At 38.7% G+C, this 13,961-nt stretch overlaps 1 protein-coding gene across 3 annotated transcripts; it reads right to left on the bottom strand.

Annotated features, from left to right (window-relative positions):
• Positions 1-252: 252 nt before the first annotated feature.
• LOC110815589 (STOREKEEPER protein-like) lies at positions 253-12,719 on the bottom strand. 3 transcript variants are annotated; one of them, XR_015816962.1, is made up of 3 exons: positions 11,915-12,719; positions 11,737-11,805; positions 253-271 (listed from the first exon to the last, which is right to left on the bottom strand). XR_015816962.1 is itself a non-coding variant. In XM_088213292.1 (2 exons), exon 1 carries the CDS (start codon positions 12,650-12,652, stop codon positions 11,933-11,935), a length of 720 nt encoding a protein of 239 aa, XP_088069418.1. In that variant the 5' UTR covers positions 12,653-12,719; the 3' UTR covers positions 11,698-11,805; positions 11,915-11,932. The 3 variants fall into 3 exon arrangements, 1 of the variants encoding a protein (XP_088069418.1); XR_015816963.1 differs by lacking the exon at positions 253-271 and adding an exon at positions 11,421-11,467; XM_088213292.1 differs by lacking the exon at positions 253-271 and having other exon boundaries at positions 11,698-11,805.
• Between the last annotated feature and the right edge of the window lie 1,242 nt (positions 12,720-13,961).

Raw genomic sequence — 13,961 nt, 5'->3', positions numbered from 1 at the left:
TTAAGAAAGCGTAGAAATATCTATTATGTAACAACCCCGGTAATTCATAATGGAATGTATATATAAAAAAAAATATCAAATGCGGAAGCGAAGTCAAAATTTGAATAACATCCCTTACACTAAAACCAAAAACGTGCTCACAAAATATAAAAGATCAAACTACCTAAAGGAGAAATTTGAAAGTAAAAGCTACGAATGTGACTATGGAGTCTTTAGGCATCCCCTTCGTCGTCCTCCTGCGGAACCGGCTCGGGAACGATGTCCTCTTGATCTGAAATGATTAAATAAGGAATGAGCTACACTAGCCCAGTAAAGACATCACGATATCTCACCGTCACAGAGGTAAAGGTGGGTAGAAAACACAAAAAGACCAATGAAGCATAATTTACAACAAATCCTTTTATCGATAATAAAACCTTTACCATTCACTTACCTCGATGAAATTTATAAAACAATATACGAAAGCAATAACATCATCATCATCATGAAACTATATATATAAACTGTATAACATAATATCTATCAAACTTTTCGTAATTCAATCGTTACACAACATATTTTCCTCATTTACCAGCCCACTAGTATCCATGGGGATCCATAGGGGTCCCACTACCCGTTAACCCTTAACACCTGAAATCATATTCCAGGGCCGTCCCTATACCCCGTCCGGTATGGGCGCCAAAACATAGACCTCATTACCCCGTCCGACATGAGGGTGAAACGGGCCGTCCCCATACCCCGTCCGGTATGGGCGCCAAAACACATAAGATCTTCATACCCCGTCCGATATGGGAGACCACAATCCCGGTAGGGTTTCCTACGGACCCGGTCCGTCCACCATCTCCCAGGATATCTAGTCAGGCTGACCACATTATACCATTACCCATTTACATAATTTTTCATTCTCTTTTTTCTCAGTCAGCATCATTAATCCACATACAAACAAGCAAAACGGTAATTTATGCCAAACAGACAACATACAGCATCAATATCTCAGTCATTCAATCCATAATCAATAAAACAGTAAAATATGCACACGAAACTATAAAATGAAAACATTAAATCTCATACTGCATTTAAAACTATAAACAGGCCAAATAACAGTTAACCGACAAACACACTAGACTCGGGCTCCATTAGCTACCTTAAGCAATTTCACACATTCGTTGATTCATGAAATACTGTTTTATCATTTATTGAACTTTAAGACCGTGATAGAAAATAGGGTGAGGGGTCCTTACTCATTTCGGGGTCCGAACACGACTTCACAGTGCGCTTGCAGGCTGTCCTTAATTTTCCTTGAATTTTTTCCGGGGAACTGAAACGCACTACTGGTACCTGCACGTGTTCCAAAAAATCCTAAATTAGGCCCAGGGCCCCTTTCGGCCAATATCGCAACTCCGGCACGGCGGCTCCGCCGTGCTCCGGCGACGGCGCCACCGCTTACGGCGGCGGTTTGCCTCGGGTTGGCCGTTTTCGGCCGTTTTCGGCCGAATTCGGCCACACTCGCATTAGTTCCTGCGATAAAACAACACTACGGCCCTCGGGGGGCCGAAAATTTACGGAAAATCGAAGCTTACCGGCAGCGGTGCTCTCGGGTGCGGCGGCTCTCCGGTGAAGTTCGTGTTTTGGTGATTCGGTTTTGATCAACCTGTAGAGAAAAGAATGGTGATCACGGTGATATAAAAATTGCATTAAATGGAGGCCGGGAAGGGCCTCATCGGAGGCAAAAACCGAGAAGGGGTGCGGCGGCGTCGCTGGCTTTCGGCCGTATTTTCCGGCCGTTTGGCCCGGATTTTGGCTCCGATTTGGCCACTGGGGAAATCAGCGTGGAAAAACGAGTCGGGAGTATGAAATTTACCTCGATCGGCGGTCGAAAATCCCTCCGGCGCGGCGGCGGGTGGCGGCGGCCGGCTTCTGGTTCGTCTTCTCCGGCGAGGGCAGGCGGCTAGGGTTTGGGGTCTGGTGTGGGGGTCTTATTTATACCCTTTTGCCTTTTGATCTCAGCCGTCCATTTTGATTTAATCTGGGCCGTCCATTTTTGATTAAATCTGGGCCGTCCGTGCGATTAAATCTGGGTCGTCCGTGCGCGCGATTGATCTGGGCCGTCTGATCACGCGCACGCGGATCGCCAACGTGGCCCGTCCCCGGTCGACGTGGTTTTGCCACGTGGCAGGTCCTGGTTGGCCAGGCCTGCTGACTGGGTCTGTTGACGTGGCTGCTGACGTGGCACACACGTTTTTTTTTTTTTTTTTCCTTCTTCAATTTCCCCGGGCGCTACATATTATCCAATAAAAAAATGATTATTAACAAAATAAATAAAATTACTATTTTACATTATACTCTATATTAAATTTACTATTGTATTTTGAATAATTTTCTAAAAAAATAAATATATAATTAAATATTAATAAAAATATGAGTAATTTTGAATAATTCATGACTTATTCAAAATATTACTCAAAAGAGAATTGGAGCTCTTGTTTAGGCTCATTAAGATAAGAGTACGAAAAAAAATAAAATTTTCTAATCTACGAGAATTTGAAGGATTTTCTTTTAACTCATTGAATGAAGAGAGATGAGGATTTTAAATCTAACTTTAAAGTAACTCTGTTGAAAGGAGATGAAGATTGACTTTCTATATTTAGATTTTTGAAAAAAAGAGAAATAGATCAAATTACATCTTTCTAAATAATCTGATTTAATGAGGAAGATCTTTTTATTTATCTCACTTTACTACCATGTGAAATGCGACTGTAGAAGGCACTTGAGTTCAAACACTGTAACAGCCCCGGAAATTTAAAATGAAATGTGTATTAAAAATATCAAATACGGAAGCGAAGTCAAAAATTCGATTAACATCCCTTACACTAAAACAAAAAACGTGCTCACAAAATATAAAAGATCAAACTAACTAAAGGAGAAACTCGAAAGTAAAAGTTATGAATATGACTATGGAGTCTTTAGGCATTCCCTTCGTCGTCCTCCTGCGGAACGGGCTCGGAAACAATGTTTTCCTGATCTGAAATGATTAAATAAGGAATGAGCTACACTAGCCCAGTAAAGACATCACGATATCTCACCGTCACGGAGGTAAAGGTGGGTAGAAAACACAAAAAGACCAATGGAGCATAATTTACAACAAATCCTTTTATTAATAATAAATCCTTTACCATTCACTTACCTCGGTGGAATTCATAAAACAATATACGAAAGCAATAACATTATCATCATCATGAAATCATATAAACTGTATAACATAATACTTATCACGCCTTTTGTAATTCAATCATTACACAACATATTTTCCTCATTTACCAGCCCACTAGTATCCATGGGGATCCATAGGGGTCCCGCTACCCGTTAACCCTTAACACTTAAAGTCAGATTCTAGGGCCGTCCCCATACCCCGTCCGCTTGCGGCGGCGATTCACCTCGGGTTGGCCGTTTTCGATCGTTTTCGGCCGAATTCGGCCACACTTGCATCGGTCCTTGCGATAAAACAACCCTAGGGCCCTCGGGGGGCCAAAAAATTACGAAAAACCGAAGCTTACCGGCAGCGGTGCTCTCAGGTGCGGCGGCTCTCCGGTGAGGTTCGTGTTTTGGTGATTCAGCTCCGATCAACCTGTAGAAAAAAGAATGGTGATCACGGTGATATAAAAATTGCATCAAAAGGAGGCCGGGAAGGGCCTCATCAGAGGCAAAAATCGAGGAGGAGTGTGGCGGAGCCGCTGGGTTTCGGCCGTTTGGCCGGGATTTTGGCTCCGATTTGGCCACAGGGAAAATCAGCGTGGAAAAATGAGTCGGGGGTATGAAATTTACCTCGATTGGCGGTCGGAAATCTCCCCGGTGCGGCGGCGGGTGGCGGCGGCCGGCTTCTCCGGCGTCTGGTTCGTCTTCTCCGGCGAGGGCAGACGGCTAGGGTTTTTGTGGTCAGGTGTGGGGGTTCTATTTATACCCTTTTGCTTTTTGATCTCAGCCGTCCATTTTGATTTAATCTGGGCCGTCCGTTTTTGATTGAATTTGGGCCGTCCGTGCGATTGCATCTGGGCCGTCTGATCGCGCGTACGCGGATCGCCAACGTGGCCCGTCCCCGGTCGACGTGGTTTTGCCACGTGGCAGGTCCTGGTTGGCCAGGACTGCTGACTGGGTCTGCTGACGTGGCTGCTGACGTGGCACGTTTTTTTTTTCTTATTTAATAAAAATATTTAATAATAAAATAGTAAATTTTTCCAAATTTTCCGAGCGTTACAAACACTGTGTTGAATGTGCAACCAACACTTCACTAGGAAAGTACATGTATAGGTGAGATGGTAGTAAGTCCTAAAAGTAGTTGCTAGGTGGAGGTAAAAGGCCCATAAATGGTGAACTTATTTTCCTAAGGAAGCAATAATGATATCTCATAAATAAGCTCAACTAACTCTATGCTAGCAACCTTTGTAAAAGAAAGGATCCAAAAAGCATTATCTAGAATAATTGGATGTAAAAATACTCTATAAATGGCTTTTTAATTTCATTCTCAAATTTCAAAGACAAGTTTATGTACCATTTGATGGATGATTACACAGGTATTTCTTGATGTATGAAATATTTTGTCATATACCAAATAGATCACCATTACAAATATGATATTAGAGTTTTGAGACAAACATGCAAATTGCTCTAAAAGTTACTTCAATGATGTGATGCATCATGTTCACCAAGGGGTTATTGAATAAACACAAATTTTTTTAAGAATTTCATAGCCTTTTAAGCTTGTTTACATGACTTACTGTGAACAAGCTATTTTATATTCAACATTATCTAATAATTTATATGAACAAAGTATTAGGAAAGTACCTAATCTTGTTATATAATATAGATTTATACATTGAAATTACATAAAAATACATAGAAAGCCATTGCAAAGAGAAAAAAATTTCAATGATCTAAGATGTGGAAACCTTTAAAGATATTAATTGAATATCGAGCTTGACTTAAGAACATAAAGTACAAGTAAAACCAAGCTTGCATGGGCTAAAAAAGAGAGTATAAACATTAAATTTGCTAAGCCATCCAAAATTGTATATTTTCTCTTTTCTTTTCAGTCACACCATTAAATGATGGTGAATATGGAGTACTTCCGGTTTAAAGAAAAAAAAAAGAGAATATGGTGAAATAGTCTCATTAATTATGATCATCGATTACATATCAGAGTTGAATTTAAAATAATCATATTTTTCATCTTTATAACTTCTAAATTGTTTGAATTTTTTTCAACTTGATCTCAATTACAATTAGCATTATTTTTATTTTAAATAAATAAATGTAAGTATATTTAGAAAAGTTTTAAATAAAAGTAATAAATACTATCTGTTCTTTTGATGAGTTAAAATTCTTTAAATATAAAAATATTAGAGTGAACTAATACTGATGATTTAGTATTTTTTTAGATATTTTAACCTTTTTTTGTATAGGTTTTATATCAAAATCTTTGTTAAGCGTTACGGTCAATCCTAAGTAACTAATTATCTCCACTTTTACTAGTACCATGATATAAATAAGCATGCAAAAAATAGTAATATATATATAAATAATTAATACTTCGAACATCCCATCAGATATATAACGTTTTCTCATATAATATATTTTTTTGTATCAATTCTTGATCACATTCAATAGTTTATTTAAAATTAATATATTATTAAAAAATAAAATAATACATTTTTCTTAAAGAATGAGTGTATAACATATTTTTGAATATTTACATTTTTTCGAGAATAAATTTTAATTTAATATTTATAGAGCCGAGCACTTAAGTGGTGCATGTAGTACCAAGTATGACTATTCTTAACTCTTTAAAAATAATTTTTTTTTAATTTAAAATATATTGTTTAAACAAGTATTTATAATAAAACACATGATAATAAGAATCTGAATGCAACACTCACTTATTATTAAAATTAATTATTGATTAGATGAAATTAGTTTGTTAATTATAGCCTTTTTGATTAATTAGTTGTTGTAACCGTTTTTGTCTTTTTCTCTTTGCCATTGTACGAGCTGTATATAGCCTTTTGTTGTCCATGAATACAATCAGAAAAATCAGAGTAATTTTTCTCCATCATTCTCTTTCTTCTCCTTCGTTCCTAACATGGTATCAGAGCGTTTTTTTTAATCAAACAAATTTTTTTCAGCTCAGTGATTGAGCTTCAAACTTTAATCTTCAATGGCTAGAGAACAATCAGATGATTCCCAAAACTCCTTCGTCTTTCACAGTGCCGACCATCCTGGATTGGTTTTGGTATCCAACCTCCTCAATGGCAACAATTACAGCACATGGGAGAGAGCAATCAGAATAGTTTTGAATGCCAAAAATAAATCGAGTTTCATAGATGGAACTTACGATCAACAGAGCAACACCGATTCCACTGCCGGAGCTTGGTCACGTTGTAATAGCATGGTAACTTCTTGGTTGTTGAATGCTGTAACAAAGGAGATAGCTGATAGTTTGTTATACCATGAGAATGCACAATCTATCTGGACCGATTTGAGACTCCGTTATCAGCAGAGTAATGCTCCGCGCATCTACCAACTGAAACAGAGCATGAATAACCTTGTTCAAGGATCACTCAACATCAACGCCTATTATACGCGGATGAAAACAATCTGGAACGAGCTCAAAACTTACCAACCAGCTCCAACCTGTCATTGTGGAAACATGAAGGCATGGAATGATTATCAAGAGCAGGAGTTTGTGATGATATTTTTGATGGGTTTAAATCCTTCCTACGCTACTGTTAGGGCTCAAAACCTGATGATAGAATCTTCGCCATCCATTTTGAAGGTTTTCTCGCTGGTGGTGCAAGAAGAACGACACCGTGCGATCGGCTTCGACGCGTGCGCAGAGGCAGCTGCTTTGTCTGCTTCTTCCGTTGCCCTAGCTCAAAGTCGAAGACGACCCACCTGTTCACACTATGAGCTCGGGGGCCACACTGTGGGCTCAGGCGGGGGGGCCACACTGTGGATAGGTGTTACCGGTTACATGGGTATCTACCGGGCCTCAAGCCCAAGCCCAAGATGCACTCGCCTGACTCCAACCAGTCTGTTTTTAATGAAGGACAAGCCCAAGCCCAAGCCCAAGCCCAAGCCCAAGCCCGCAATGTTTCAACTCAGTCTCGGCCCACTCCTGAAACTAGATCATTTAATTCATCTGGGTCTGAGTCCAGGCCCGTCTTTTCTTCTGCCAGCCAGGTCTCAGCCCATGAACAGGCTCCTCCAGGGCACAGCTCTTCTTCTTCCTCGGGCATGCACCCAACTATGCGACAGGCGCAGAACTTCGCCTCCGCCGTTGCCTGCTTGCCGGCGCTTGATTCCACTGCCTCGGTCGATGTTCTGAGCACGTCGCAAATTCAGAATATTATTGCCCACCTAAGCGCACGGCTCCACTAACCGCACTCCGCCATCTCGCCGGACAACTTCTCTCCTCCCACCAATAATGCCACTTCTGGCCTTCACGCGGCAGGTATATCACCCATAACTTTCTGCCTTTCCAGTTTCACACACACACTTACCTCTAAATGCTGGATTATTGACTCTGGAGCCACACATCACATATGTTGCACACCCACCCTCTTCACCACCCTTAAGCATGTTGAACCCATCCCAGTTACTTTACCAAATGGTAGTTCAGTGCTAGTCACTCAACTTGGAAATGTGTTCGTCACCGACACCTTAACCCTACACGATGTCTTATTTGTCCCTCATTTTTTCTTTAACTTTGTCAGTGTCAGCATGTTGACCACCACCCACAACTGTACGGTTAATTTTTCTCTTCATTCTTGTGTCATCCATAACCACACTCGGAACTTGTTGATTAGGAATGGTAGATGCATTGACAACCTCTACTACTTAATTACTAGGCATTTTTATTTTTCCGTTGTTAATTCTATTTCCGCTAATTCTAAAAGTAGCCTATGACACTTTAGAATGGCTCACCCTTCCTATGAAAAACTTCAGTACATTAATAAAGATTTACAGATTTCGAATATTTTTTATTGCAAAATTTGTCATTTGGCTAAACAACGTAAATTGTCTTTTGTTTCTCACAATAAATTATCTGATCGTCCATTTGATTTAATCCACATTGACATTTGGGGTCCTTTTTCTACACCTACTATTGAGGGATACAAATACTTTCTCACCATTGTTGATGATTGCACTTGTACTACTTGGGTGTATCTTTTTCGTCAAAAGTCAGATGTTTTTACCATTTTCCCTGACTTTTATACTCTCATCCTTACACAATATAAAATTCTCATTAAATCTGTGAGATCTGACAATGTGCATGAGTTGAGTTTTCATTCATTTTTTAAGTCAAAAGACATTGTTTCTTATCATTCATGTGTTGAGACTCCTCAACAAAACTCAGTTGTCGAGCGCAAATATCAACACATTTTAAATGTGGCACGTGCCTTACTATTTCAGTCCCATGTCCCTATTGTCTATTGGGGCGATTGCGTCTTGACTGCTGTTTACCTGATCAACCATACATCTTCCTCGTTGTTATCTAACAAAACTTCATTTGAACTATTAACTCACAAAAAACCATCTTATGATCATTTGCGTACCTTTGGTTGTCTATGCTATTGCTCCACTTTCGATAGTCATTGCCATAAATTTTCACCTCGTTCTAGAGCTTGTGTCTTCCTCGGTTACCCTTCAGGTTATAAAGGATATAAACTTCTCAACATCGAGAGCAATCAAATCATCATCTCTTGAAACGTCATTTTTCATGAACATATCTTTCCATTTCTTTCATCCCACTCACCTAGTCCCATTCACAATGACCTTTTTCATGACCGTGTTTTACCTCTTCCTCTCCATACACTTACACACTCACCAGTTTCTCTTGATTCACCTACCCACTCACCGCATGACTCGTCCCAAACCCCACCACCTCGACCTCTGCGTGTCACACGACCACCTTTTTATTTGTCTGACTATCACTGGTATCATACAGATACACATGCACTTTACCCAATTTTCTCCTTCCTTACTTATACAAAGCTTACACCTCAATATCACAACTTTATTTTTGCCCTTTTCTCCCACACTGAGCCTATCAACTTCTCTGAGGCTGTCCAATCCGATGTTTGGAGGACTGCTATGAATGTGGAGCTACGTGCTTTGGGGAACAATAATACTTGGTATGTTGTTTCTCTTCCACCCAGGAATAAATCTGTTGATTGTAAATGAGTTTATAAAGTTAAATATCAATCCGATGGGACCGTAGAGAGACACAAAGCCCGTCTGGTTGCTAAAGGCTACACACAACAATTTGGCATTGATTTCATTGACACTTTCTCTCAAGTTGTAAAATTGGTTACTGTAAAAATTTTGCTTTCACTGGCTGCTATTCATGGTTGGAGTCTGACTCAGTTAGACGTCACCAATGCTTTCCTTCATGGTGATCTTCACAAAGAAATTTATATGAATATTCCTCCAGGTTATTCTCCTCGAGAGGGGGAGACTTTTCCACATCAACCTGTTTGCCAGCTACATAAGTCAATCTATGGGTTGAGACAGACTTCCCGACAGTGGTTTCACAAGTTCTCACAAGTATTACTTCAAGAAGATTTCCATCAGTCACAATGTGACCACTCCTTATTTATCAAGCATCAGGGTAATGTTTTTCTAGCATTGTTGGTATATGTTGATGATATTGTTATTGCTGGTAATGATAATCATACCGTCAAAGAACTCAAAGTTGCACTCAAACAAAAATTTAAGATGAAAGATTTGGGAACTCTTCGATATTTTCTTGGACTTGAAATTGCAAGAAATGACACAGGAATCACCTTATGTTAAAGAAAATAGACTTTGGATCTGTTAACTGAAACTGGGTACCTTGGTTGTAAGCTCTCATCTACTCCCATGGAATCCAATCTTAAGATATCCAAAGATGATGGAGAACCTCTGTGTGATATCACAAGTTATTAGCGACTGATTGAAAAATTATTGTACTTGACCATTACTCGTCCTGATATATGCTATTCTGTCAATAGACTGAGTCAATTCTTAGCTGCTCCCAAGACCAGTCACCTTCAAGCTGCTTTGCGGATTCTTCAGTACATCAAGAGAATACCTGGACAGGGTCTCTTCTTTCCTTCATCATCTACCATTCAAATTAAGGCTTTTTCTGATGCTGATTGGGGCACATGTCCTGACACTAGAAGATCTCTGACTGGTTATTGTATTTTTCTTGGATCTTCATTAGTCTCATGGAAATTAAAGAAACAGCAAGTTGCATCTCGGTCATCTGCAGAAGCCGAGTATCGTTCCATGGCCAATACTACATGTGAAATAGTGTGAATTCTAAATTTATTACGAGATTTAAAGGTGCAACATCAAGGTCCTACATTGTTTTACTGTGATAATCAGACAGCTCTACACATTGCTTCGAATCCAGTGTATCATGAGAGAACAAAACATATTGAACTTGACTGTCATTTTGTCCGAGAAAAAATTCAGGATGGTACCTTGAAGACAATGCATATATCCACTCGCAATCAACTTGCAGATTTAATGACAAAAGTTCTTCATCCTACGCAGTTCGACAATTTATTGAACAAGATGGGTACAATAAATTTGTACTCTCCATCTTGAGGGAGAGTATTAAGATTAATTATTGATTAAATGAAATTAGTTTGCTAATCATAGTCTTTTTGATTAATTAGTTGTTGTAACAGTTTTTGTCTTTTTCTCTTTGCCATTGTACAAGCTGTATATAGCCTTTTGTTGTCCATAAATACAATCAGAAAAATCAGAGTAATTTTTCTCCATCATTCTTTTTCTTCTCCTCCGTTCGTAACACTTATTGACATTTTGCATGACATTAATGTTTATTATCATTGTCATAAATGGTTGCTTATTGATGTTTATTTGAATTATCAATCCATATCTTTAAAATTTGCAAATTCAAGCAATATGATCCATTTATGCCCCATACATAACATGGGCACAACAATATTTGTTTCTTTATGTGCTCGATTTTTGCCAACTTTTATTACTTTCTCAATGTTTATTAATTTCTTCATATATATATATATATATATGTATATGTGTGTGTATATATTATCTTACTTCTAACTTGGGAAGTTTTGGAAAACTATGTGTTGGACATATTATTTGTAGAAACAAAATTTACCTTAGTGGTGATAAGGCTTTCATCTTGAACCATATATGCATATTGTCCTATTATTTCATCCTTAAATTCTTGTTATTAGGGCTTTAAGAGCAGCTTTTCTTTTGATTTCTTTAAATGATGTATTTGCTTTTTTGAAACTCTTTTGACAGTGGATAGGTAGCATATTACTAACTCCACATACAATAATATCACCACTAATCTTTATATTTTCAAAGAAAACTTTCATCAGATATCATTGTAAAAACTTGACTCTGCTTCATATTCATTCACCACACCCACCTGTTAAAAGTAGAAAAATCAACTCGCGACATATTTTGGTTTTCTTTGTTATTCACAGAAGATAGTTCCTCCCCATGAAAACTAAATCAAAATCAGAATACCAAAAGAACCAAAAAGAATCAATTTTGGATTTGAACGGACTAAGGTTTGAGAGATAATTCTACCATGTCTACTCAAATATTTGAATTGAGTTCCAGCAAACAAGGATGTTAATAGTCTTCTTTAATCCCTGAAAAAAAATGAAAGACTGTTTCTATTTCTTCACATACCTGAACCGTGGAACAGTACATGCGACCAACAGTTTTCTTCTCAAATGGAGACTTAGACAGCAGGAAAAACTAAAAGCATCAAACCCTGGAATCAGTTGCTGAAGATTCTGACCCTAAATCACTACAACAAGGAAAAAGCAACAATATTTGTTTGGAAACATTACAAAAAAGTCAATACCTATCCATTAAAGTCAGTTTAGTTCCTTTTTGAAGATGATACAACAGCCTCCATAGCAAGTCTAGTCTGCTCCGATACCAAATCGGCCCTTTTAGCCATGAGCTTCGCCTCCTCAATCCTCAGCAGCATCCACTTGTCATTCATCTCCCTCAACTTTTCTTTCCCTAAACAACTCAATCCATCTTTCCACACATTATTTTCAGGAAAACTTCGAGAAAATTCACTCACCAGAGCCGGAAAATCCTCCAGGCTCACTCCTCCTTCTTTCTCTTCTCTCTCTCCACCACAAACTCCGCCACCATTCCCTACCGCTTCTTCCTCCTCTTTCTCTTTCTCTTCCTCTTCCTCTAGACTAGCTCCATCATTCGCGTCGCCGGCTTCCTGTAACGATTTGGCCCTCTGGTTACCGGTGTTCTTGCCCCAGATCTTGCGGCAAATCTTAAAAACCCTTTGATCGTGGTGAGTTCTTATCAGAGACTTGGACCTAGCTTGCTTGTGGTACTTGGCTCGGAGTCGACGGACCTTGTCGCTGATTTGAGTGTGAGTAAATTTGGAGCCCAGCGATCTGTTAATGCGGTTAAAGACGACTGAATCTACGGTCGTGATCTGAGGAGATTCCGATTTCGCGGCGGCTTTGGTGAGGGATTTGAGGAGGCGGATTTCGTCCGAATCGGTGAAAACGCGCTGGAACCGGCCGTTTTGTGGGGAGGTGGGAGAGGAAGACAGTGCATTTGACATGGTGAGTTTCGTGAATTCAGCGAAGGGTCTGGCTTTCTGTCTTTTCCTGCACTAACCGAAGTGAAATTAACTGTTTATTTATTTACTTTAATAAATTCTTATGTACGTATATTAACTTTAATGGATGTATTTTAGTTATATTAATACTTGATCTCTAAATATTTCATATTAATACTAAATAAGATATTATTTTAGTTTATTCTTTACAATTAATAATATTATTAGTTCTAAATTTTTAATAACAATATTTCAGTTTCATTTTTAGATAATAATTTATTTTATTTTTATATTTAAAAAATATTGTATTACCACAATGCACATCGTTATATAAGTCTAAATAAAATATTTTGTAAATACAAAAAAAATCATCAATTTGTATCTCATATATTTTTTATAAATAATAATTTAACTGTAGCAGCCCCGGAAATTTAAAATAGAAATTATATTATGAATATCAAATGCGGAAGCGAAGTCAAAATTTGAATAACATCCCTTACATTAAAACCAAAAACGTGCTCACAAAATATAAAAGATTAAACTACCTAAAGGAAAAACTTGAAAGTAGAAAAAAACTACGAATGTGACTAGGGAGTCTTTAGGCGTCCCCTTCGTCGTCCTCCTGCGGAACCGGCTCGGGAACGATGTCCTCTTGATCTGAAATGATTAAATAAGGAATGAGCTACACTAGCCCAGTAAAGACATCACGATATCTCACCGTCACGGAGGTAAAGGTGAGTAGAAAACACAAAAAGACCAATGGAGCATAATTTACAACAAATTCTTTTATTAATAATAAAACCTTTACCATCCACTTACCTCGGTGGAATTTATAAAATAATATACGAAAGCAATAACATTATCATAATCATGGAATCATATAAACTGTAAAACATAACACTTATCACGCCTTTTGTAATTCAATCATTATACAACATATCTTTTCCCCATTTGCCAGCCCACTAGTATCCATGGGGATCCATAGGGGTCCCGCTACCCGTTAATCCTTAAACACTTGAAATCCATTCCAAGGTCGTCCCCATACCCCGTCCGGTATGGGCGCCAAACTATAGACCTCATTACCCCGTCCGGTATGAGGGTGAAACGGGCCGTCCCCATACCCCGTCCGGTATGGGCGCCAAAACACATAAGATCTCCATACCCCGTCCAGTATGGGAGACCACAATCCCGGTAGGGTTCCCTACGGACCCGGTCCGTCCACCATCTCCTAGGATATCTAGTCAAGCTGACCACATTATACCATTACCCATTTACATAATTTTTCATTCTCTTTTTCCTCAGTCAGCATAAT

This window comes from Carica papaya, chromosome 2 (assembly GCF_054855325.1).
Source record: "Carica papaya isolate Zhongbai chromosome 2, ASM5485532v1, whole genome shotgun sequence".
NCBI lineage: Eukaryota > Viridiplantae > Streptophyta > Magnoliopsida > Brassicales > Caricaceae > Carica > Carica papaya.
The sequence above is the reverse complement of the archived record's forward strand: the minus strand, read 5'-3'. Positions and strand labels throughout refer to the sequence as shown.

Coding starts and splice junctions, on each gene's coding strand:
- LOC110815589 (XM_088213292.1), bottom strand. CDS start 12,652: ATGTCAAATGCACTGTCTTCCTCTCCCACCTCCCCACAAAACGGCCGG.